The sequence below is a fragment of the Rhinolophus sinicus genome, linkage group LG05 (genome assembly GCF_036562045.2).
Source record: "Rhinolophus sinicus isolate RSC01 linkage group LG05, ASM3656204v1, whole genome shotgun sequence".
NCBI lineage: Eukaryota > Metazoa > Chordata > Mammalia > Chiroptera > Rhinolophidae > Rhinolophus > Rhinolophus sinicus.
Window position 1 is genome coordinate 136640242 of NC_133755.1, and position 25339 is coordinate 136665580.

General features: G+C 38.5%; 2 protein-coding genes across 5 annotated transcripts in view; one reads left to right on the forward strand and one right to left on the reverse strand.

The window, feature by feature from the left end:
* Window positions 1-25339, forward strand: part of CRYBG1 (crystallin beta-gamma domain containing 1) — a 175920-nt gene that overhangs the window by 143758 nt on the left and 6823 nt on the right. Inside the window, exons 8-20 of the mRNA XM_019734972.2 lie at window positions 112-251; window positions 6059-6185; window positions 9433-9468; window positions 10152-10309; window positions 11051-11177; window positions 11266-11411; window positions 16926-17052; window positions 17252-17284; window positions 17998-18110; window positions 19689-19818; window positions 21989-22128; window positions 23468-23591; window positions 24034-24192. Coding sequence (XP_019590531.2) covers window positions 112-251; window positions 6059-6185; window positions 9433-9468; window positions 10152-10309; window positions 11051-11177; window positions 11266-11411; window positions 16926-17052; window positions 17252-17284; window positions 17998-18110; window positions 19689-19818; window positions 21989-22128; window positions 23468-23591; window positions 24034-24192 — 1560 coding nt within the window. The remainder of the gene's footprint in view (window positions 1-111; window positions 252-6058; window positions 6186-9432; window positions 9469-10151; window positions 10310-11050; window positions 11178-11265; window positions 11412-16925; window positions 17053-17251; window positions 17285-17997; window positions 18111-19688; window positions 19819-21988; window positions 22129-23467; window positions 23592-24033; window positions 24193-25339) is intronic.
* Window positions 1-25339, reverse strand: part of RTN4IP1 (reticulon 4 interacting protein 1) — a 147942-nt gene that overhangs the window by 67823 nt on the left and 54780 nt on the right. The window lies entirely within an intron of this gene.

Below are 25339 nucleotides of genomic sequence, written 5' to 3' on the forward strand. Positions count from 1 at the left end.
TTAAAGCTTATTTTACTCATTTGAAAATAAAGAATAGTGAGCTTCCTGTAGACTTACAATACATGGTATAATTATTGTGATACATGTATATATGTATGTTTTGCTTTTCAGGATTACAGAGTTAGTCACATTGACTTGTTTACTGAACCAGAAGGGTTAGGACTCCTGAACTCCTACTTTGACGACACTGAAGAAATGCAGGGGTTTGGTGTACTGCAGAAGACTTGTTCCATTCAAGTCCATTGGGGCACGTAAGTGCTTTATTTTAAATATGATTTTAATGAAGCTTTCTTTGTGAGTGTAGTACTGGAAAGACTTAAGATCCTCTCTGATTTGTTGTCCTGTTAAGTAATTATTGACTAAAAAGGCACATAAAACTAAAGGCACATAAAACTCTGCTTCTTTTATACCTATATCACTCTGATTCAGCTCTTACAAACAAAGATTTCTTGGAGGAAGTGCAGGAGAAAAAAAAACCTGCATTTTTAATGTAGGGATTTCCTTATCACAGAGCAACTGATTCATTCAAAGCTGAGTAAGAGGTTTTACCTTCTTGGTAATTCAGGGCATGTGCCTCTGATATTTCAGGCTGGATAGTGGTACTTCCTTTACCATTTTCACACAATGCTTTCCACAGCCCCTAAGATGTGGGTTTCACAAATCACAGGAAACTGCAAGAGTATTTTGAAGGAAATGGAAATGTCTCAGAGGAGAAATTAGGACAGAAGGTGCAGGCTGCAATACTGAAAATCGGGTCTCTAAAGTGGAGTGCACAGCGCAGGGCATGTGAGAGACATTGCTGAAAGATACAGGGAAAAACACTACATTTATCTTTTGGGTTTTTTTTTCATACTTTATTTAAAATCTCCTCCTTTTAAGATTTTAGTTTTTGTGTATGTTTTCTAATAAATTCATAATATATTCAGTGGTATATATAATTTACAAACACTCATGCATTCAGAGAATGCTCAAAGTTTTTATTAATGGGATATGCAGAAGACAACACCTATATAATGTGTCATATGGTAAATATACTACAAGAAACATAAATTAGAAAGAGAGACAGTGGTAATACTATTTTATTTATTTTTTACTTATTGTTAATTTTTATTAGGTAGTGCTGTTTTAGATAGGGTGGTGGTCAGGAAAGGTCTCTGGTGACTTTTAAGCAGACACCTGGAGGAAGTGAGAGAGTCAGCCCTGAGAGAGCTGAGAGGAGGAGCACGGGAAGTGGCCTAGGCAGGAAGCACTGCATTTGCAGAGCCCTGCTGGGCATGCTTGCAGAACAGCTAGGAGGTAAGGTGGCTGGAGTAGAGTGAACTAGGGGATGCTGATGGCAGAGGCCTCTTGTCATGGTAGGCCTTTTAGGCATTAGAAGGGAATTTAGATCACTTGAAGTGACACAGGTAATCACTGGAAGATTTTGACCTAACTTGTGTTTTAGATCCCTCTAGCTGCTACGTAGAAAATAGACGGTAAAGAGTCAAGGGTGGAAGCAAAGAAACAGTTAGTGGCAATGGCAGTTATATAGGCAAGAAGTTTGGGAGGCTTAGACAGCGTGACAGTGCTGGTGAAAAATTGTGGCAGATTCTGGATACATTTTTGAAGGTAGAATTACAACATTCTCTAACACATTGTATGTGGGCTGTGAGGGGCTGAGAAATGTCCAGGGAGAAAGGCTTATGGGAAAGGACATTCGTTTTTAATAGCCAAGTATTCTTTGATCAATTTTATTATGAAATAATTGATCATACAGAAATATATATATATATATATATATATATATATATATATATATATATATGTTATGAAGCCTAATAATAAAACAAACCTGCATGTACCCAGCACCCAACTCAGCCCTCACCATTACCAACAATGCAGCACCCTGTGTACCCTGGGGGGGGCGGGTACAGTACCCTCCCTGATCCCAGCCTCCTGATTCCTCTCTACACACATAACCTCTCTTTGGAATCTTGTGTTTTTCTTATACCCTTATTTTGCAGTTTTACCCTATAGTGTCCCTACAATGTTTTAGTTTTGTTTGCTTTTGAACTTTATAAAAATATTATCAAAATTCTGTGGCTTGCTCCTTTTTCTCTACATTGTTAGTAAGATTACCCATATTGATCCATATATCAGTTTTTCTCTTTTTTATTACTATATAACATCCACTGTGTATATTTCCTTGGGGTGTATACCATATCAGAGCCCAGCTTTTTATTATTAAAGTTTTCAGATATACACAAAAGTAGAAATGGTTCGGTGAACATCCACGTACCCTCCACTTAGAGTCTGTAATTGTTAACATTTTGCCACATTTGCTTTATCTTTTTTTCTGAGCACTTGAAAGTAAGTTGCAGATATTATGACCTTTCATTCCTATATACCTTAGCCTAAATCCCTCTATAATGACATTCTCTTGCATAACTATCATTATATCACACATAAGAAAATTAACAATATGTCCATGATAACATCTAATTTATAGCCCATAACCAAATTTTCCCCATTGTCTCAGGAATGTCTTTCATAGATTCTTTTAAATATATATACAGAGGGTGCCAAAAAAATGTATACACATTTTAAGAAAGGAAAAAACAGTATTAAAATTGTAACACAATGAATGACACTGGCATTCATTTGATTAACGCCATCTTTTGAGCGAATGTCATACTACACAGTGCTACCATAATTCAATTCAACTTCAAAAAGTAATACATAGATAACATCTCTTAAAATGCGTATATGCTTATTTGGCATCCTTGGTATATATTTGGTTGTTCTGTATCTTTTGATCTCTAAAGTACCACCATCTTTGTTTCCCGTGCCATTGACTTTTGAAGAATTTAGGTCAGCTATCTTAGAGATTATGCCACATTCTGGATTTGTCTCTTTTTCCTCATGATACCATTTAACTTGTTCCTCTGTTGCCTGAATTTTCTGTATATTAGGGGTTAGGTCTAGAGGTATGATCAGATGCAGACTGAACAGTTTCAGAAAGGATACTTCATGTAGATATTGCCACATATTCATGTTGCATCACAGAAGGTGGCATGTGCTAACCAGCTTCCCATTAATGATACCAAGTTGGATCTCTTGGTTAAATTGGTGCCTCCCACACCTCTCCATTGTAGAGGTACATTTTTCCCTTTGAGGTTCATCACAGCTTACCCTCTTTTGGGTAGGCTGTGATGAACCTCGAAGTTGGTACATTTATATTTAGTCTTTTGAGTATCCAGTTGGTTTCTGTGAATAGTTAACATTCATGTGTACTCATATCTAGAGAATAAGACAGGATCCAGCTGGAAATACTGTTTTTGATTTAAGAACAAGTTAACAAGATAAAACCAATTTTCCTTGTGTGACTCAGGGTATTTCTAAAAGAAATTATACAAATGCTTTTAATAAATGTATAGATGGGCACTGTTATTACTTAAACAGTATTCTTTAATATGCATACATTTGTTTTTTTAAAAAGCTCATACTTTATAGTCATTCTGTTAATTCATAATATAGGCAAAAGCACATTGCCTAAGTATGTGGTAAAATAAAAGAGTGCCGTTAGAAACTGAAAAAACACTGCCTGAAGAGAATTTCCCTCTCTCCCGATGGCCTCATGAATAATAGATCTTGTTGGAATAGAATTTAGGAAAAATGAATCACTATCTGGTTGGAATAGAATTTAGGAAAATGAATCACGCTCTATAAATGAGTTTGCAAATTCCAAGATCCACCCAACATTCAGAGCTGTCAGTCTGAGTTCCCCAGCAGGCCCTTAGCACTCACTCACCAAGGAAGTAGTCTCAGAACAGTGGCCTTTTCAGGTGTGTCAGTTTGTGTTCAGTTTTTTAACAAATCCCTCTTTACCCAAAATGACCTTGCTTCTATAAGTGTTAGGTCACTAAATTACATGCTTCAAGAAAGTGAAATGTTTAGTATCAGATGAATAAATCCCCTCTAAAAGGAATGATTTCATGAACGGGTACTTCAGTTAGCATCATTTTAAAATCTCAGAATCCCATATTTGTGAGCCATCCATTGTGTTTATGAAAAATTCAGCGCATTCACTTGTGAAGTGTCAGACGTCGAGGCCCTTGGCTTGTCAGCATAATAGCACACTTTATGACGAACTGCCATTATTTACTCAGGGCATGAAATGTGTGGAGTGCCTTTGAGCTTCAAAAACTATGTAATGCACCCTGAACTGTCAAGCTTTAACATAAGAAGGTTTAAAACGACCCTGCTTACTTAGCCTCTGTTTTCTTGTGGTTTAGGAGCATGGCAGTGGTATTTAAAAGATAAGCCTCTTTTTTTCTTAAGTTAATTTTTTATTGAAATATATATATATGTGTGTGTGTGTGTGTGTGTGTGTGTGTGTGTGTATATATATATATATATGATATTTGTACAAAAAGGTACACAACAAATCATAAGTGTATAAGCTGAGTGAATTTTCAAAGTATAATCATTATCCAGATCAAGAACTAGAGCATAACCAGATCTCAGAAGCCTTCCTCTTTCATGCTTCCTCCTGGGCGTCCCGTTGCCCCCACTATAACTATTATCCCGTCTTCTAACACCTAGATTTGTTTTCATCCCTCACATGTACGCCACCCACAGCCTCTCAACATTTGTGTGTGTGAGTTGATGGATTTTCATAGGATTTTGATTGTAAATCCCTATATAATTAGTGAATCTAAAGAAGTCACTGATTTATCCAGGGGAGTTTTTTAACAAAAACTATCACCAAAATGTATCCTTGGGCTAAAACGGCGAGCAAGAGAAAAGCAAAGAGGGAGAATCAGACCTCTTTCACTGCTAAGAGGTGTCATTTACAGCCGTCCTTTTTGGTAGGATGCTCTGGGGAACATGTGGAGTGCCTCAGCCAGGACACTAGCAAGACCAACAAAGAATTGGAGCGTACAAGTGATCGCTGAGAATCCTGTGTGTTTATGAAGAGGGTATATAATACCTCTTTTATTAAAGCGTCACTTCTCCAGCAGCCTCACCTTCCCAGAATCCTCCCAGGAACCAGGAAGTTGACAAGACTTTGCAGTCTTTAGAGTTGTAACAGGCATGATTTTAAGGATTCCTGGTTTCTGGCTCATTAGGGGAGGGTGGGGCTGCTGATTCCCTGACTGCAGCCGCAGAGACAGCTGACAAGCCTGATAAAGGGAGATGGTATTGAAAAGCCATAAAAATCAGATCCAAGCACTCAGCTCTGCGGCCTGGGAACAGGCAGCCTCCCAGACCATGGGAGCCCCCAGGACAGCACTGTGCCTTGCCAGTGCTCACAGTGCTGATCCTGAGTCATTGTGAAGGAGTAACTTACGAGTACTCCCTGGAAGGAGAAAAAGTGCCATCAAAAAGTGATTAGGAGCCTGGCTCTGGAGTCAGCTTGGATCAGCCCCACATTTGGTACTTCCAGCTGTGTGGCCCCGGGCAATTTACTTAACCCCATCCGTAAAGTGGGGACAATAGTTCCTTCTGCATAGCCTTGTTGTGGGGGTTGGAAGAAATTCTGGCTGTCATTCCTTGTTATGCTCTAGGTGGATGTTTCCTGTTATTAATTTCTGAGTAGGTGGAACATTCTATGCTTTGGTTACAAATGAGAAGTTGCCTTTTAAAATAAAGCTTGCGATTTCCTCGCTAGGGCCTCTAAATACACAGATAACTGCAGTTGACCCTTGACTAACATGGATTTGAACTGCAGGGTCCTCTTATAGGTGGACTTCGAACCCATGTTGTTCAAGGGTCAACTGTACTTTTATTACTTGGAAGTAAAAGAGACGTTTACACTTTGAAGCAATTAATAATATAAGTTAAAATCAGTGGACAGAGCCAGCCAAGAAGACAAGCAGAAGACTCTTAAGAAGAGATGCATATAATGACTTATTCCTCCTTGAGGCTAACGTGGCTCTAATAACTAAGTATGACCGTACATCGTCCAAGTTCAGTCCTCTCCTGTTCTCTTCCTTGCTCATCAATGGGGTCCTATGTGCCACTCAAATAAATGATGAATTGTGTCTGTTTCTTTCCTTCCTTGGTGCCTGTTTAGATGGCTGATTTATGAAGAACCTGGATTTCAAGGTGTCCCTTTTATCCTGGAGCCTGGGGAATACCCCGACTTATCCTTCTGGAATACAGAAGTAGCATACATTGGATCCATGCGGCCTCTGAAAATGGTAAAAATGAAATCCGGCCAAGTGTTCTTGGAGTCAGTGATTCTTTGCCAGTGTGACAATTCATAGGATCTGACTTTGAAGCAATACAGCGCTTTTAAAACACAAATATGTAGTAGCTAGGACCTAGTGCTAGATAGAAATAAAAGAAAGGATAATGTGCTAGATGCTACGGGTGAAGAAAGTGTGGAGAAGCCCGAGTCCTTTCCTTCCAGGCACTCTCACCCTCGCAGAGCCGCAGCCCAGGGCAGGTATAAGAAGTGAAGAAAGCGAAGTATTGAACACTTGTGGAAAAACAGGCGAAAGTGCACCTTGTGGGTGATGTGACAGTGAAGGGGATACTTAGGAGAGCTTTAGGATGAATCAAGTTGGGTCTTAAAAACTATGCAGGGTGATTTTAAATGGAGATGTCAGAGAATGCGCTGCAGGAGCCGGGGTGGCCCTGGGAAAGGGCGGGGCACGCTCCAGACCAGCCCCGTTGGAGGCTGGGCTGGGTGGTAGCTTTGGGGGCACCGGGGCTGGCTGTCTAAATGAGTATTTATTATTCCCAAGTATTCGCTTTAGAAAGGAGCCTGTGCTTTCTCTGCCCTACCCCTGTGTTTTGCCCTGTTCTTTCTTGCTTGTGCTGGACTCAGCCTTGGGAAGATGCAGGCTGCTCTGTCTTGTCCTGGGACTTGAGCAAAGTACGTGCCATATCGTGAAGGTGCTCACTACATACCTGTGGCATGAGGGCGGCTCTCATTACACACATGGTTTTGAAATTCCACTTTGTGTTTGTCTTGTGAGTTGGTTTGAAATAAATGAGACAGTGAGGAAGATCATTTTTCATCTTAATTTTATCCTTCCTGCCAAAGCTTGTGGTGTACTTACCTGCATGTTTTGCTGGTCTTAATGCACATGATTTGGGGCTTTTTTCTAAAGTTAAATTCACTTTCAAAGAACAAAGGTTTGTTAGTTTTGTGAAGGTATCAAAGAATTGCTCCCCCCCACCCCCCCAGTTTAGAAGGCAGTTTTTAATCATTTACAAAACTGTGAAGTTTATGGCATTTGAAATAGATTACTTTTGAAAAGGGTGCTTGGTTGTACAAACTTGGGTTTGTTGACAAAATCAGCCACGTTCCTTTATAATTATAGTTCATTTGGTGCATTTGAGCACCTTTGGCTGTACTTTTTAAAGTTGTTATATATATATTGGTGAAAAATATCCTTCTGCTTTTCCCACTGCTGATTTTAACTCTTACCCTGTTTAGTATTTCTATGGTTTATGTAGTGAGGTTTTAGGCATTTAAAAAAAGGTTTTATTATGAAAGTATAACAACCCCCATAGACCCATCCTTTGGGATCTTGGCAGTTTATCTAATTGTTTCAAGAGTCCTCTAGATCGTATTGTGAACTTTATCAAGTTTGTAAGCCAGGGGTTGCACAATCAAATGCCTCTGGGGACCAGGCAGCAAAAAGACATGAGTGAGGCCGGCTGGGAATTGAACCAAGGGAGGGTGGGGACAGGCAAACCACAGCCCGTGTCCTGGCTGGAGGATGAGCCCAGTGTCGGGTTAGTACGTGCAGAAGATGAAGGTTGCTGCCGGGGACAATTTGGGTCCAGAGATGTCAGATCTTAGCACTGCTTTTTAAGAGAAGAGAGAAATATACTTTTTTCTTTTTTTGAGAAATATACTGAGTTAAAAATGAAAACAAAAAAAAAACACTAAAACTTATTGGATCAAAAAACACACCTAACTGTTGTGATCCGTGATTGGTTAAATCTGAAGATGGGGGAAACCCACTGATATGAAGGGCTGACTGTATTTATTGAAAAAAATATCTGCATATAAATGGACAGACAAACCCAGGTTGTTGAAGGGTCAACTGTATTTCAATTCCTTCATCTCTCCAATGGGGTAGAAATTCCATCTCCCTAATAGCATTGTTATACAGTTACTTTAGTGAATTACTTCATGAAGCACTTAACAGTGTCAGAAATACAGCATGTGCATTGTAAATAGGCACAGCCACTATGGAAAACAGTATGGAAGATCCTCAAAAAATTAAAAATAGAGCTACTATAAAACCCAACAATTCCACTTCTGAGTATCCACTGAAAAAAAAGAAAAACACTATAGAAGGACAAATACCGTATGATTTCACATATATGGAATCTAAAAAACAACCATACGAACAAATAAAACAGAAACAGACTCACGAACATCCAGAACAAGCTGATGGTTGCCAGATGGAAAGGGGTTGGAGGAAAGGACAAAAAAAGTGAAAGGAAATAAAATTTACAAATTTCCAGTTATAAAATAAATCATAGGGATGTAATGCACAGCATAAGGAATATAACCAATAATATCATAACCTTGTATAGTGTCATACAGTTACTAGACATTATAGTGATCACTTTGTTATTCAAAACAAACTTTGAATAACTACATCGTATACCTGAAACTAATATTATATATAACTATAATTTAATTTTAAAAACATGGCACGTGCTTACTAAAATTTAGTAAGTACTGTTACTCTGCATTGTGAACTCCTGAGAGTTTGGATATCACAGCTGACTTTGCCTTTCTTGTTACCTTGTGATTCTTAAATGACGAGAACTGCTAGATTTGGGCCTCGGTTCCCTGTGTCTATGCCCTGGGGCGTCAAGCAATCAAACACGGCATAGATACCACAGTTAATATTCCCTTAGAATTCTACTCTAACCTTATGAGGTGACCTCATTCATCTCCTCCTCTGTTGTTTAGTTACTCCAATCGTGAAGTGATTTGAGATTTCTGAAAGTCCCCAGAGCAAAAAGGATATATTGGTATTTGTACTTCAAAGTATTCTTAATTATAATTTTGAAAACAATTTCCAAGCAATAAATTTTGAAATATAAGAGACTGTTTCAGCTATTGCTATATATCATTATATAATTCTATCATTTCTAAGTAGCCTCCATTTATCATGTGTATAAAACTACCAAGTATGATGTCCAAGCTAAAATAAAAGTCTATAAATGAAAAAAACACACAAAAAAAACACACCTAACATGGAGATTCAGCTTATAGACCACCTCTGTGAGATTCTGCTTTAGCCTGTCTTCCTCGTGTTTTCATCTGCATTGTTGGTAATTTTAGAACCGTCTCAACGTAAATTAAAACAAACCTTGTGAGGTTCGATGTCTTACCATAAACTGCCATGTATAATGTAAAAAGGTAATGTATCAGTAAAAAACCACTTTTCTGTGTTATTTTCTTTTCAGGGTGGCCGTAAAGTTGAGCTCCCTACAGATCCAAAGGTAAAAAATATATATATATATTTTAAATCTGATTCCCACTCCATTTTCAGAAGATACTTGTGTGGTTTTACTTATCAACCCCCATAAAACGTAACTGCAGCCAAAGGAAGTTACCATCCTTACACTTGCCATCCTTCAAGCTGGAAAAAGATGCTAATGGCACTAGTTATCACTGAAGCATGTGTAGCCGTGGCTCAAAAGGTTCATTGTTGTATTATGTTGATAATTTGTAGTTGTGTTTACTAATTGCAGGACCTATTATTGCTTGCCAGTGAGCCAGAGAAAAACTTTCTTTCAAGACAAATTCTCCTTCCTCCAAAATGCTCTTTCTGCTTTGGACATCAAATAGTTTAATCTGTAATCAATTTCATTTTTAAAGCAATTTTGAATCCTCTGGTTCTTTAGTTTGGCCTAAGCAAAATTCTAAATATCAGTTCTAGACACTGGAACAAAAACCAATTATTTATAAATTGCCTTTTAGACCTTGGCTTTGGGCTATCCCACATCAGGAAAAAAATTCTGATGTTTAAAATGATCAGATACTGTTATTTAGTTAATTTTAAAAAATAGGACATTTTAATTTGTGTTCTAGGACTTGGTGATATTAAATGACTGATTTAATGTTTAGCTATTGAGATATTTAACTTCTTAAAAATTACTGGTATATGTCCTTTCTGTTACAGGTAGTGATTTATGAAAAGCCTTTCTTTGAAGGAAAATGTATGGAACTAGAAACAGATATGTATAGTTTTATTGGGGAAGAAAGTGAAACAGAAGAAACGACTGGAGATGAACATTTGCCATTGACGTCAGTGGGATCTATGAAAGTGCTAAGAGGCGTGTAAGTAGTTAGACATAACCTGTAAGAATTTCTTTTTTTCTCTTTAATAAAGTCATAAATATGCCGCCCCACCACCAAAAAAAATAAAAAATAAAAAATTCCAGATTGTAGTAGAGTGAATTTCAAACGTGTTCTCTTCAGCCAATTGTGACCTGGATTTGATACCAGTTTCAGGGCCTGGTTTGGGATCAGTCAGCTGAGCAAAGCTGATAAATTGGCCCATCCAGATTGATCAAATCTGCAATCTTGTTTTTAATATTATGCTCCCAACTATTCAACTGTTATATAGTTTGCTGCTTTTATGATCATGTTTTATACTTTATAGATCTTACACATTTCCTTTGGAAGTGTACACTAAAAATGGTGTTGCAAATGGCCAAAAAATACATAATATTTTAATAGCTAGTTGAAGACAGTTTATCCAGTTTTATTTGCTGATGTTCTTTTGAGTCATTTCTTATTAAACACACATACATGTACACACACACACACACACACACACACACACACACTGACTTCCCTCTACTCCTTTACAGAACATTGATGTGTATTTCTTAACTTTTTTTCCTTGGGGCCATTCTGTTTGTCTCTTTAAGTTTTAGAGAATTTCAATAGTCCTAACAATTGAGCTCATGTCTAGCTTTATAACTATTTGTATTTGTCAATGAAACTGGTATATACATTGGAAAAATTTTAATACTCCTGACAATTAACTACTCCTTCATGTTCTTTCTGTTGCAGTTGGGTTGCTTATGAAAAGTCTGGATTTACAGGTCATCAGTATTTGCTTGAAGAAGGAGAATACAAGGACTGGAAAGATTGGGGAGGTTACAATGGAGAACTTCAGTCTTTACGACCTATATTAGGTGTAAGTTAAAGAAAAGCCAATGGCTAATATTTGGTCTTTTTTGGATAATAAATGGCTAGCCTTTTAATTTTGATTTTTTTCTCAATAGGATTTTTCAAATGCTCACATGATAATGTACAGTGAAAAAAACTTTGGATCCAAAGGTTCCAGTATTGATGTATTAGGAATTGTTGCTAATTTGAAGGAGACCGGATATGGAGTGAAGACACAGTCTATTAATGTCCTGAGTGGAGTGTAAGTAAAATAACCCAGTTGGGATTTTAAACATGGGTTTCACCTTGGTTGTGTTAAACTAATAGATTCTCTGACAGAGTAGGCACTCGAGAAATGAATAGCTCAACAGCTGAACATTAAATAAATCATTTAATACCTACTGCCACAGTATTTTCATAACTGCTTTTTAAAATCTTCACATATAATCTTTTTTCATGTGTAATATAACATTGGATTAGGCTTTTGGGTTTCATGATAGAAATCTACAAATCTACTGCCTTTGTCATTCTGCATGGAAAGATCTCATGAATTTCTTATGATGGGAATCTGATGAATAGTGATCTAACATTAGAAACCTGAGGTTGGGACAAAGTGCCTTTCCATTTTCCTGTGGACTTATACCTGCTCCATTGTATTTCTTATTATTTTGACATAAAAATAACTGTTTTACTGTACCTGGAGTTAGCATTTGAATGGTTTATTCTGCTAAATTAAGTTTTTATTGAAAGATGATTAGTCAAGACTCTGGGATACAAGTGACTACAGGCCAACCTAAATTGACGTGATAAAAAGGGGATTTTGGAAGGTTGGTGAATCCGTCCAGGTGTGGGAATGGTGCACCTGGAGGGGTTTGGAAGCTTGGCTGCGTGCCCTCTTCCCCCATCCCTTGCCCTGTGCATCTCTTCCATTTGATTGTACCTGAGTTATATCCTTTATAGTGTTCCTGAATTGTGTGAGCCATTCTAGCAAGTCATTGAACCCGAGGAGGGGATTGTGGGAACCCCTGGTTTATAGCTGGCAGGGGATTTGTGACTGGCAAATGGGGAACCATCTTATGAGACCGAACTGTTCACCTGTGGGATGTAGCTCTTGTAAAATAGATTACAAAACGTAGATCAAGTCTGGCTTTAAAAAAATTGTCTTTAAAACTCATCAAAGGGATACATATATAAGAGGTGTGGTCAAACAGTATGGTGAATGTTTGAATAAATAAAAATTTAAAAAAAGGAATTATTGGCCTCCCTAACTGAAAAGTCCTGGAGAAGATTTTGCTTCTGTCAGAGCTGGATGCAGGGGTTCAGACACTGTCATGAGAACTTGGTCTCTCTCTGTGTCACTTGACTGGGCTTTTTTCTGTGTTGGCTTCATGTTATGCAGGCCCTTTCCATCTGCTGGCTTGTGGCTGCATCATCTGGCTTTTGTTCTTCCCTCTCACTACTTCTAGAGCAACGAGAGTCTCTTTCCCACGCAAGTTGCAGGTCTTTGATTCCGTAGGCTTGAGTCACGCACAGTGCTTGAATCGATCACGATAGCCAAGGAGGTGGCCCTGCCTGTGTTCTGTGCCCATCTCTGGAGCTGAGATGTAGGCTCAGTTCCATAGGAACCACTTATACATGATTGAGGTAAATAGTTCCCGACAAACACCAAGAAGAATGGGGACAGGTATACTGGATGGGCAGAAATGGATGTTTATTAAAAGGAGTTATACAGTTATGATCCAGGCTGATCAGTTATAATTTGTTATAAGTAAGAATCCTCTTAAATGATTATATGAAATCATTAGACATTGGTTCTGTTGAAAGTGTTTGATATTAGGTTTCTTTACGTCACGAGTGGTAACATAGGCTATTTGACCCATTCTAACCTCAACTCTGTTGTATTTTATGGGGCCTCCCACAATAGCCCTAGATATTGGAGATGTATCTACAGTGTAATATGCTTTTACTGTTTAGTCATATTCAACAAATTCTTGTGTAGGTTGTTGCTTGTGATGCCATCTTAGCAGAAGGACATCAGGGAGTTCTGGAACTTCCATTCTTAACAGGAAATACCTTCTACTGGGTCCTGTTCTTGAGCCCTAGCATTTTAGAATCTGCTATAGATAGAAGGTATGGTATGGCAGAAGTCACCTGAATGTTGCTGTGGCCCTATAGGATTTTAGATCGCCTTTAAAGTTAATTATTTGGAAGGAAAATACAGTGACCAAGTCAATCTGGGGAAACAGTTGTACGTTTTGATACTCACCAGGTGTGTTGGTTCTATTAGTCAGAGCCTAGTCATGCAGGAGGAAGCTGGGCATTTATGTAGATTATGCCATTAAGGACAGGTAGAATTATTGTACCCCGAGCTTCCTTTCTCACCCAACCCTTTTTTATTTGAAATCAGTTGCCTTTATAAAATGTTGCTTTCATATATTTCTATTTTTGCTCATTTCTAGTAGCATTTCCTGGCTTAAGCTTTTTTTCTGGTTGTAGCAGTTGAGTTTTGGTATTGGGGGGAAGTTGAAGGGAGGTGTGTGTACACACTGACTCCACCACTTCCTTTTAAATTCTGTGGTTGTGGAAAGGCTTCTGTATTTACTAGGGCCAGCTGCTTCCTCATATTTGATTGGTCGTTTGACAAATATTTATTAAGGTCTATTATGTGCAAAGTATTAATACTATGTCCTCAAAGGAGTTACAGTATTTACATAAAACATAATTATTGCTACAAAAGATTAGGGATTAAGTGCTTCAGGAATCTGCAGCAGAGAGATTACTTTCCAGTCTGCACACTGGTCAGACTTTGGAGGGGCGAGCACTAGAGCTGGGCCCTGTGTGGTAGAAAGGTAACCCTGTGCCAAGGTTTGGCGGAGGAAGCCAGACCTATTTGTTTTTATTAGTTTCAAAGAAAAACTATTTTAAAGACTTTATTCTTATTGGTAAGTAGGCGTGTTAGTTTGGTTCTTTCTTTCTTAGTATGGAAATCAAAGTCAGAAAAAAACTTTTCTGAGATTCTTCTGTGAGAGCATCTCCCAGGACGGTCACTTTCACATGGGTAATAAATGCCCTGGGCGGCGACCTCACCGCAAGCTCTACACAGAGACCAGACTTCGGGAAGGGTACTCATGATCCAGCAATTGAGGTTTGAGGAACTGCCTCCCGTTTCTTACTGGAATGTCGCAGGCAACTTCTTTACACGGCCCTGCTAATCAGTTTCTAGTTCTATGCCACGCTCTTGCTCAAATGGTAGAAACTGGGCAAATGTTTACAAACTAAGAGCAAAAGGAACTATTCCTAAAGTCCAGCTAAAAGAAATAAAACGGCCTGTTGTTTTATAATTCCTTTTCCTCTTCGCCTCCACAGAAGGGCCGGTGTGCCCTGCTGCCCTTCAATTCTGAGCCCTGATTGCACCAGGCGGGACCTGTGAGTGCTTGTACTGGGCCTGTCTCCCCCCACAATCCCCGCCCACCTTGTAAACAGAGAAATGTTGATTCACAGTGTACAGGATATGTTTAAACAAGGACAGTAAGGAATTTTCTTGAGAGTCTCAAGCGTGAGTTCTAAGTAGGCTCTACGTCATAGATACACCAAAGAATGAACGTCAAAACTGAGTGTTAGGGTGTTTTTACCCTCATGTTCATGGATGATTCATCCTGGGGCTGCATCTTGCAAAGAAAACAACACTAATGTCAATTGAAGTAACGTCTTAAAGGGTTTTCCTGTTTCCACTTCAGGGAATTAGATAGGCTTACCTGGGTGTTGGGTCTTTTCTTAGAAGTAATTTATTTTAGTTTTATAGAGAAATAGAATATTCACACTTGTTAATAAAAAAAAAGTACTGGATAAAGCTTCCTCCACAGCTTGCTCAGTAGTTACCTTCTCTCCTGTACATTCAGTCTCTCCTCCTGCCTTTTCGCCATCCCAACCTTCACCTCAAACGATCAAGCAAAAAGGCCTCTTAACACCCTCTCTTCCCCTCTACCTTGTTACAGACCCACAGCCCTGCCAGGAATCCTTTTTTGTGACACAGCTTATCCTCTAACTTTTCTTTTTTTTTTTAAGTCCTGGCTTTTGTGAAATAGGTGTTCTTGCTATGCAGCTATTCCTCCTCACACAGTAAGTGCTCTGTGCTCCGGTCCTGCTGCCACTTCTCTTCATAAGCCAGAGGCTGTGTGAGCAGAGGCAGCACCACCACCTCACAGGGGCAGCCCCGGGGTCGGGGCCAACCCCCTTACTTACAAATGAAAATAACAAAGTTTCATAAAAGTTAAGTGACCTCTTTAAAGTTGTCTGCAAGTTAATGTCACGCCCACAGCTAGAACCAGGGCTCCTCTTTCCTCACCTCACAATGGTAAAGGTTTTTAAATTGCTAAAGAGGTTCTGAAGTGGAGGAACATTCTTTTCTGAAATAGACAGACTGGTGCTTACGGCAATTTCTCTGTTCAGATGGCCAGAAGTGAATGTGCAGATGTCAGTGGTCATAAGCTAACTTACTACTTGAGACTGGCAAGGTTTTCCTCCTTGATGGCTGTTCATTTCCTAGTAATGACTGTACGTGAGTTTTTGTTAAGTACTTTAGATAGTGAAATCATAATCTGTTCTAATGAAGTGTGTGAACTGTTTTGAGTATGGCCTGAAAGGAAACTTTATAGGGCAAGTGGCAGTTGGGGTCATGAAGTGAAGAGACCCTGGGGAGCTTCGGGAGACTCATAGGTTCGATCATCCCTGGCCACTGATTGTGTCACCTTGGAAAGACAAGTCACTTCAGATTCAGAACAAACACCAATGAATAATTAATTCCATGTGATGCTTCTTACTCATCAGTAGACTTTTGAGGTCAAGGTTTTGTCTTTTTCATCTTTGCTTTCCTAGTGCCAATCTAGTTTCTGGCACATGATAAATGGCCAATCAATGTGTTGAATGAATGAATGAATGAATTTTTCTGTGTCTTTAGGTTTTCCCTTCTGTAAAATGGGAAAACCAGTACCTCCCTAGATTAAATGTGATAATAGATATGAATGTTTAAAGGCATATAGGTATTACTCCTTTAAGCTGTGAGAGGATCAGCCAGGCAATGAATTAATTGAGGAGACAATGAGTTACCTCTTAAATATAACAGAATTAAAAAACAGCATCCAATATACTGGTGGTGTTGGTTTTCCTGAGTGTAGATCACTTAAAAGATAAACGAAAACATTCCAAGAGATTTGTTTTTCGTATTTCTCAGTTTGTTCAATTTTGCTTATTACATAGTCATGTCATGTTGGAAATCCTGTTTGTAACAAAATTTTAGTTACTTAGCTGTTTTTGTTTTTTTTAAGCATTTCTTCAGTCAACTTTTTTTCCCCCATGTGTATAACAGAGACCGCTTCCTGTAATATTTTTCTGGAAAAATATTTTAATGTTGATAACAAAAAGAATTCTTACTTGGCTACTGAAAGAACTTTTACAGGTACTTTTTAAAAGTCCAAATAATTTCCTTAGAATAGAATTAGAAAAAAATATAGACAAATATCCCCACTGAAGCTTTCTCGAGGTATAGGATAGGATAAACAAGAACACCAAAAGGTTCACAAAAAGATACTCTGTCACTTGCCACTTTGATTTGTTATCCAGACAAATCTATCTGCTACTAAAAGATTAATGGAGAATCAGAAAAATTAAGATTACTCGTTAATAAAACAAATGACAATTTCTGTATGATACATATGTGATAGTTTTACTGTATATGTAAACCATGAACTATAACAAATCAGTGTTTTTATTTCTTTAGGTGGGTAGCCTATGAAAATCCTGACTTCACAGGAGAACAGTATATACTGGATAAAGGCCTTTATACCAGTTTCGAGGACTGGGGAGGGAAAAATTGTAAGATCTCTTCTGTTCAACCCATATGTTTGGTAAGGAGTTATATTTTTGTATGAGAATATTTAACTGGATTCTGGATTTCCTGAATGTGCTTCTGGTTCCTGTAATACTTAACATTATAGAAGCTATTCTGAGATTATTTTTAACAGTAATTGCTAATCTGGAGAGAAAACTTTTTCAAAATGTTCTGCTGTACTCATTTCCTTCTCTCTTTCTTTTAAAACTTTTTAGGATTCTTTCACTGGTCCAAGGAGACGAAATCAGGTAACAAAAAATATTCTTTTTTTTTTTAATAATTAGGGGCCTTCCATTGAAAAGCTTAACTTACGTGTAAAATGTCAGACATTTGGGACATTTTGTTAGTTTTATTTTTTCATTTTTTTTGCCTGAAAGCATAACTGTTTTTTTAAATTAAACTTTAATACTTGATAGCATTGACCCATATCTAAATACTTCCAATAAAATGCTCTTATGTAAAGTTGAATTTTATGTTATTACATTGAATTGGTTTACATTAATATACTACACTAAGATTAATATTTCAAACAGTACATATAGTTATTGTGATAAACAGTAAAATGAATTTTCCTATTTGCTGTGTCTGCATTAGGAAGACATTTTGTAGGGTCTCTTTTATATAGTCTCTCACTCCAGCCTAACTGATAAACAATTCCTTTTGGTCACATTAAAGCTTTAAAATGCCTCACAGCTTGTTGTGACAGGGTATTCTATAGAAAGCTGCGTCTACTGTTGGATTGTCCTTTAATGTCTCTGACTTAAGCAGTCATAAATGGTGCAGCCAAAGTATTTCTAATTGGTAATTCATGTAGAAGTAGAAAATTGAAGGATTTATAAATTCATACCAGTTTACTGACTGTAATGAGTTAACAGGTTGTGTTTGGGTAATTATTTCAAAGGCTGAATGAGTTCATGTGTTTGCAAAATAATTGTATGTGTTTCCATTTACTATTTTAAAGATTCACTTGTTTTCGGAACCAGAGTTTCAAGGTTGCAAACAAAGTTTTGAAGAAACAACAAGTCAACTTGATGATTCATTTTCTACCAAGTCTTGCAGGGTTTTAGGAGGCAGGTAAGCAAAATAGTGGACTCGCAGAGCCTAGTCACTGGGGGAAATAGAATTCACACATCAGCAAGTATTTAGTGACATGTTTAGGTGCTTGGTGCTCTATGAAACCACCAAATAACACAAGGCCCTGGGAGAACTGCAGTGTACTTTGCAGCATGTGGGTGCTGGACACCAGAGGACAGTGTTCAGTGTGGACTGGGGACATCACTGGTCACCACCTCATTGTGCGAAGGGATTGTACTCATTGTACTCCAGGCCTGCGCCCTCATCCGTAAACGGATTCTAGATCATCTCAAAATGTCTAAGGCACCTTCCACGGTAGATTTTTTCACAGGTAGATAGGATAGGCATTCTGCTTGCTAGGCGAGTGCCTGGCTGCAGTGGAGTTGGTGTGTGTGCTGATGGGGGAGCCAACCACCACCCTCTCTCACTGGGAGGTCTTTGTCTTGGGGAGACAGGAAGCAAGTTGGGACAGGAAGGTTGGGATCCCCCTGAGGGCGCCCCCCCGCACCCCAGCATATGTGTTCAGATGGATGCCATAGGAAACACACGATGGGAAGGGCAGTGAGCTTAAAGTGTCGTGCTGAAAACGGTAGTTTGACAAAAGCTTTAGAGAGGGGAGAGCCCACGGTTAGGGAAAATTGACTCAGGAAACCCTTGGCGCAACCTGTACCAGAGGTGATGAGGAATCAAGGATGGATGGCGATGCCGCCGCCTTTAATCACGTAGCTCTGTATGGTCTGAGCAGCACCGGCACAGCACTCAGCACTGCAAGGTGGCAAGAGCACGGGCTGTGCACTGAGACGCTGATTGACGGTAAAGCCTCGCAGTTTATTAGCACATACCTCCACCTCTGTGCAGGTTCCTGTTTATTTCCCTACCCTGCTTCATTTGTTACCATCGGACGTGTAATTTTTTTGTTCATTTATGCTCTGTCTCAGCTCACTAGAGTGTAAACTTAAAGATAGCAGGGACCTTTTTTTTTTTTGGCCTCTGTTCTATCCCCAGCAATGGAAAATGACCTGACACACAATTAGTTCTTGGTAAGCGTTTGTTGGATAAAAGAACGAAACAAGCCCAGCTATTCTAGAGAAGCCTGGTAACTCACCGTTTCATCAGTAATGCTGAGGCCCAGACAGGCTGAGTTACTTAGTCACTGCAGTACTGTGACTCCTGGCCCAGTGCAGAGGTGTTGAAATGAGGATAAAGGAATGTGAGAGGAATTGGGGGAGGAAACCAGGTGACTGACTAGCTGCAAAGATTGAGGGATTATTCAGAGATGACTCCTGGGCTCGGAAAAAGTACAGTGGCCGGGAGAATGGTGGTGGCCAGGAGAGGAGCCAGGAATGCTGGAAGGTGCAGCGGTGAAAAACATGAATAATTTCCTGGAGAAAAACGTTTTATTTCCCAAATGCAAAGCTAACAACTGACTTATGGACTATTATTTGCTACAAGATTGAGTGCAGTATGTGCCACAAGCATTGTGTTTATTCTATAGTATGCTACCTCTAAAAATCAGACTTCTTGAACAGGAATAGTCAAATCACATATTGTACGTGTGTATGGTTTTTCCTGCTGTAGCTGGGTTGCGTATGATGGAGAAAATTTCTCTGGTAACCAGTACGTGTTGGAAGAAGGTCACTATCCTTGTCTCTCTGCAATGGGATGTCTGCCTGGAACAAATGTGAAGTCTCTTCGCTTTATAGATGCTGTAAGTATGTCACTGTGAATACAGCGTTATGGAGATGTATTGTTCACATAGTGGATGGTCAGAGCAAGAAACCAGCAGATAGGACCTACTCTAAAGTCCGAGGCAGAAAAACCAGTTACAGTAGAACTTTAGATCCTGTAACTTTTTGGTCTCTTTTTAGATCTTTCACATATAAATTGTTTTTTGTTTGCTCTTTTCTTAAACTTTAGGTGCAGTATTCAGTCAGTCATGGCACACATTCATCATGGGTTAGTTCAAGGCCCCTCCTTTTTTTTTTCTCCATTTCATACCTGATCCCCATTTCCATTCTTCTCCCCTTTACAGGCACCCGTTCTAATTCGTTGGTGATACAGCTTGGACATACTTATAAAATGTATGCTTTCAAAAAAATCTATACATAGGCTTTTGATATATATACAGCATTATGCTCTAGTTCTCATTGTGTTATAAACATAACTATTAAAAAATTTGAAGAGCTGTCCATTATGCTGTACGTACATCAAGTTTATTGATTCTAATTGGTACCAGTATTCCATCACCATATTTTACTTATTTAATCCTCATACGTGTATCCTTATGGACCAGTGTGGGAGTCTCTTGGGCATATATATTAAAGAGTGGATTTGCTGGATTTCATGTGCACGAATTTGCAGTCTCACTAAGTACTGCCAAATTCTACCACTTTCTATTCTTGCTGGCAGTGCATGTGGGTTCCTGTTTTCCATATCATTGCCATTTATTGAGTATTCTGACTAACTTTTGTCAATTTGAAGGAATTGAGTAGAAAGTATTATCTCATTGTTAATTTGTTTCACTATTAGTGAGATTGGTATCTGATATACTTATTAGTCATTTGGGTTTTCTGTTCAGTAAATTGCTTATTTATACCCTTTGCCCAGCTCTTGAGCTTCTTGTATCTTTTGTTATTGATTTGCAGAAATTCCTTAGTTTTTAAATCTATTACTCTGTTGTTTTAGAGATTTGCAATGAAATGACTTCTCCCAGTTTATCACATATATGCTAATCCAGATTACAGTGCTTATTTCTGAAAAGAAGTCTTTAATTTTGATGTAGTCAAAGCAGTATGCAATAGCACAAAACTGCAAGATAATGTTCACGTTAGTCTGAGTGTGTCTGTAGTTTTGGAAATATTTGTTTTTGGTTGCTGATCTCTCATAAAAAGCTTTAAATATATGTAGTTGGTTTTAGTTCTAAAGGCAGAAAGAGCACGTGAGTCAGCTTTATCTCCTCCCTTCCTGCCTCTCCATATAACTAAAATGCTGACCTTTCTTGAGATGTGAAACTACTAGCAGTGAAACATGGAATGAAACATGGAATAGATTCATTAGCTTACAGATACCACACAAACCACCGCTACACATTAATCTGCTGTTTACTGGCCGACAAAATCTACTTGTCAGGGCACATTCACATAAATGAAATGGTAAGTGCCACACCCTTGTCACAAAACTTTAAGCACGTAGGGAATTTTTGATGTATCATTTAAGATTTTAAGATTATTATCTTTAGAGCTTGGCCTAGGGTCATAAGGGTCTGTCATTTGAAAATGAATGACGGTGAACATGGGGCTTTCATCCTGTTTTTTTCTCTCCTAATAATTATTCCTACAGGAAAGTTTGGGAGCACACGTGCACAGAATCCTTGTCTATTGACAATTAAAACAGCAAAAGACAGCTGAAAATGCACACAAGAAGAAGGTTCCTTGATTAGCAATTACCTCTGTACCCCTAGACCCGAAGGACTGTAGTAGCTGTCTGCCCCTCGCCATTGATGTCCATAGCTTTCCAGCCCCTCCTTATCAAAGAGTGAAAATGGCAAGACTGCAAGCAAATTCATTAGATGTATTGATATTCCGGGCATATACACGCATTCCTTTATGCTTAGGCTATCCCCACGCCCCCCCCCCCACACACACACTATGACACTTACGTTTATCTGCCTTTCCCTGCAGTAAGAAAACTTCCTGCCCCTCCCTCCTTTCTTCCTTTAGCTTTGGAGTATATAAACCCCAGACGTCCTGGGAAAGGGAGTTTATGACGGCCAAGCCTGGCCAGACCTTATGCTCTGTCCTTGCAACAAGATGAGTTTCACTAAATTCAGGTTATTATCAAAGATTAGTTAACAGAACATTATTTTTGTTCTTAAACAGGAATTTTCTGAACCAACAATTATTCTTTTTGAAAGAGAAGACTTCAAAGGAAAAAAGATTGAACTCAATGCAGAAATAGTTAACCTCCGGTCCCTAGGATTCAACACACAGATTCGCTCTGTTCAGGTGATTGGTGGCATGTAAGTGAGTCATCTACTTGTTTATTCAGTAAAAGAAGTGATTTAAAAAATCAAATGTGACCCTGTTTCTTTCTCTCCTGCATTACCTTAAATGGACTTGTCATCGTATTTTCTGTAAGGCTTAATAATCAATCGTGCAGCTTCAGACTATACTTTTCCCATTGGGAAAAGCCATGTGTGGGGCATCTTTCATTTTTTCCACCAGATTTTCAGTTTACTTAAGGTAAGGACTGTCTGTAACACCTCTCAACACCTCTGAAAGTTCCTAAGGGAATGCTTTGGAAAGCAGTGCTCAGTAAGTAAATTTACTGAGCACTCTTTTAGCAAGTAAGAAAGAGAGCTAATTTTTCTTTTTTCCCCTTTAAAAGAGCAAGTCCTTTGATGTTGCAGTAAGGGTTGGGATTTTCCTTTAGCTAGGAGTGACTACAGACGCTGTGCACAACGATTAAAGGTCAGCAGGGCAAGATTTTTCTTCACTTTGAACAACTGTGAAATTAAGATGTAAAAATTATTAATGTAATGTTTTTAAAAAAGTGTTTTTTTTTCACTCACAAAAACAACAGGTAGTCTCCCTGTATACGTCAAATGTTGGTGGGAACTATAGCTATTTAAAAAACAATTATTGGGGTGCTAGAATTACGGGTGATTTTTTCCAGCAGGTTTTAATATTTTGTTTTTACGATAAAATAGCTACGATGATAACATTTTAGAGTTCTGGGATTAAAAGTTGAGAATATTCTTCCTTGATGTAACACATCAGCCAGAGAGGAAGGTTGCTGGGTTGCTTGCATGCCATTGTGTGCTGGAACCCACACTTCCTCAGGTGGGGGTGCCAGCGTCTCTGGGAGCCCTGAGTATCTTTAGCAGTTTTCTGAATTAAGGAAGATTACTCATTTTGAACAAAAATTTATTGAGTTATTTATTTTCATTTAACTATTCTTTATATAGTACTTGCCATATGTCACACACTAAGAACTTTACAAATATTAGCTCTTTAAATAAAAGATCCATATTACAACTGAAAATGTTTTATGAAAAGCTCACAGGAAGTACTGGGCTGTCCTGCTAAGACTATCATCTCTATTTCGTTGTCTTACTGGAAGAAAAAGTTTACCTTTTTTTTATCTTTTTGACATAAATACTCATGTACCAAAAATTTGCTATTTGTTAAGAAATGGATGCTTTAAGTGTTTTTAGAAAATAAGGTAGTTTCCTTTCCCCCATGTATATTTAAAGTATAAAGCTCAGTTTCAAAATTGGAAGCATTCTGTAAATAACTGAGGCCCATTATCATATGGATATTGCTGCTTACTTGTGGTTATCTGCTTTCTTTTTCCAGATGGGTTACTTATGAATATGGTAATTACAGGGGTCGACAGTTCCTACTGTCACCAGCAGAAGTACCTAATTGGTATGAATTCAGTGGCTGTCAACAAATAGGTTCTCTACGACCTTTTGTTCAGGTATTTTTTTCTTCTCCGTGCTTTGAATAGACTCTTCTCTGATTTTTTTTTTTTTGGAAATGTAACTCAACTTTTTAGTTTCAACTTCAAGTTTGAAATTGGCCTGTCTCCACTGCCCGACCCCAACTTTCTAAATTTGGGCTTTGTTTCTGGTGCTAAGAGGTTGCGACTGCTTTCAGAAATGTTCTCTCTCCTGACATCAAAACATGGCGTGTCCCAAGCCCTGGGTTGTCTGTCCACAGGCGGGCTCCCTGCCTCAGACACTTCTTTGCAATTTTGTCAAAATCTTCTCATTGAGAAAATCCTAAAGCCTCTGACTCTTGGGTATAGTAATTATCCCTGATGCAACCTCACTTTGGATTCTGCCCCTGCTATTGATGTTTGCTTAGTGCTTCTAACAGTATAACTTATATATAACATTGCTGGGGTTTTTGTTTTCTAGAAACGAATTTATTTTAGACTTCGAAACAAAGCAACAGGGTTATTTATGTCAACCAATGGCAACTTAGAGGATCTGAAGCTTCTTAGAATACAGGTCATGGAGGACGTCGGTGCTGACGATCAGATTTGGATTTACCAAGAAGGGTGCATCAAATGCAGGGTAAGCTTCTAGGATTAGACAAGGTCTATGGCAGCACCTTTCTTCAAGTAGATGCTATTTCATGATTCCTGGAGCACTTTCAGCAATAAATTAGAAGATTTTTCATGAAACTGTTTCTTAGCTTTTATAGACCAGTCTAGGAACTTAAAACAGGAGGTAACTGTAACACTGATCCAAGATAGTTATTATATCTAGGCTTGTTTTTTTATATAGGAATAGAAAAGGAACTGTCTGTGTTACTCTCCTCTTTGTCTTTAATCTACTTGTTATTGACAAAACCAATAAGCCCCAACTTATTAAAACAAATCATTCTTGCTTTGTTGCCATTTGGGGGGACCTCATGGACCAGGATGAAGGGTGCAGAGGATGAGGAGGCAAGACCCTATGTACAACACAATCCATTTCCTAACTGTCACACCTTGTAAAATGGAAAATACCCCATCTCCCTGTCGGATCACTCCTGCAGCATACACATATAAGAGCTGACTGCAGTAAGATTTTTATAAGGAAAGCTCACGCTTCTATTGCAGACATTCTTTTTAACGCCTTGATTTTATGGGCTTGACTGTTTGCTTCCGGTTGTTTTTTAAACTGGTGCCCCATGAGTCAGCAGAAGTCATACAGCCTTGCGAAAGGCTTGTTAATTAGGTCTGTTGTGCTTGAGGGAGAATCAGCCTTTCAAGTAAACAATAGTACTGTTTAGGCATGCATAGAAGAAATAGCATGAGCTGTAATACAAAAGCATAAAAAAGCCAATTTCTGCCACTGAATGATCTTGAACAAGTTAAGAAAATGGTGCCTTTCATCAATTATTTCTAACAAGCATTTCAATGGTGTTATTTAACAACTCAGAATTCAGTAGGTCAGTGAGGAAAAAGTGTCCTAGATTATCTCAATCTTTTAATCTCAATATAAAATAGTATACTTTTCACAAGCATTTTCTTGAGCAATAGGTGTTAATGTCACATGAACATATGAGTACCAGACATTGTTTATACATTAAGGGTAGATTCACTTCAGAGAAGGACCCATAAGGTTTTTGCATTAAAATATACTTTACTGCATGTGTATTTCTTCTTTCTCTTTTCATAGTTGGCTAGCACGCCTTTTTAGAAAATTTTAGACATTTCTCAGGAAGGAAAGACGA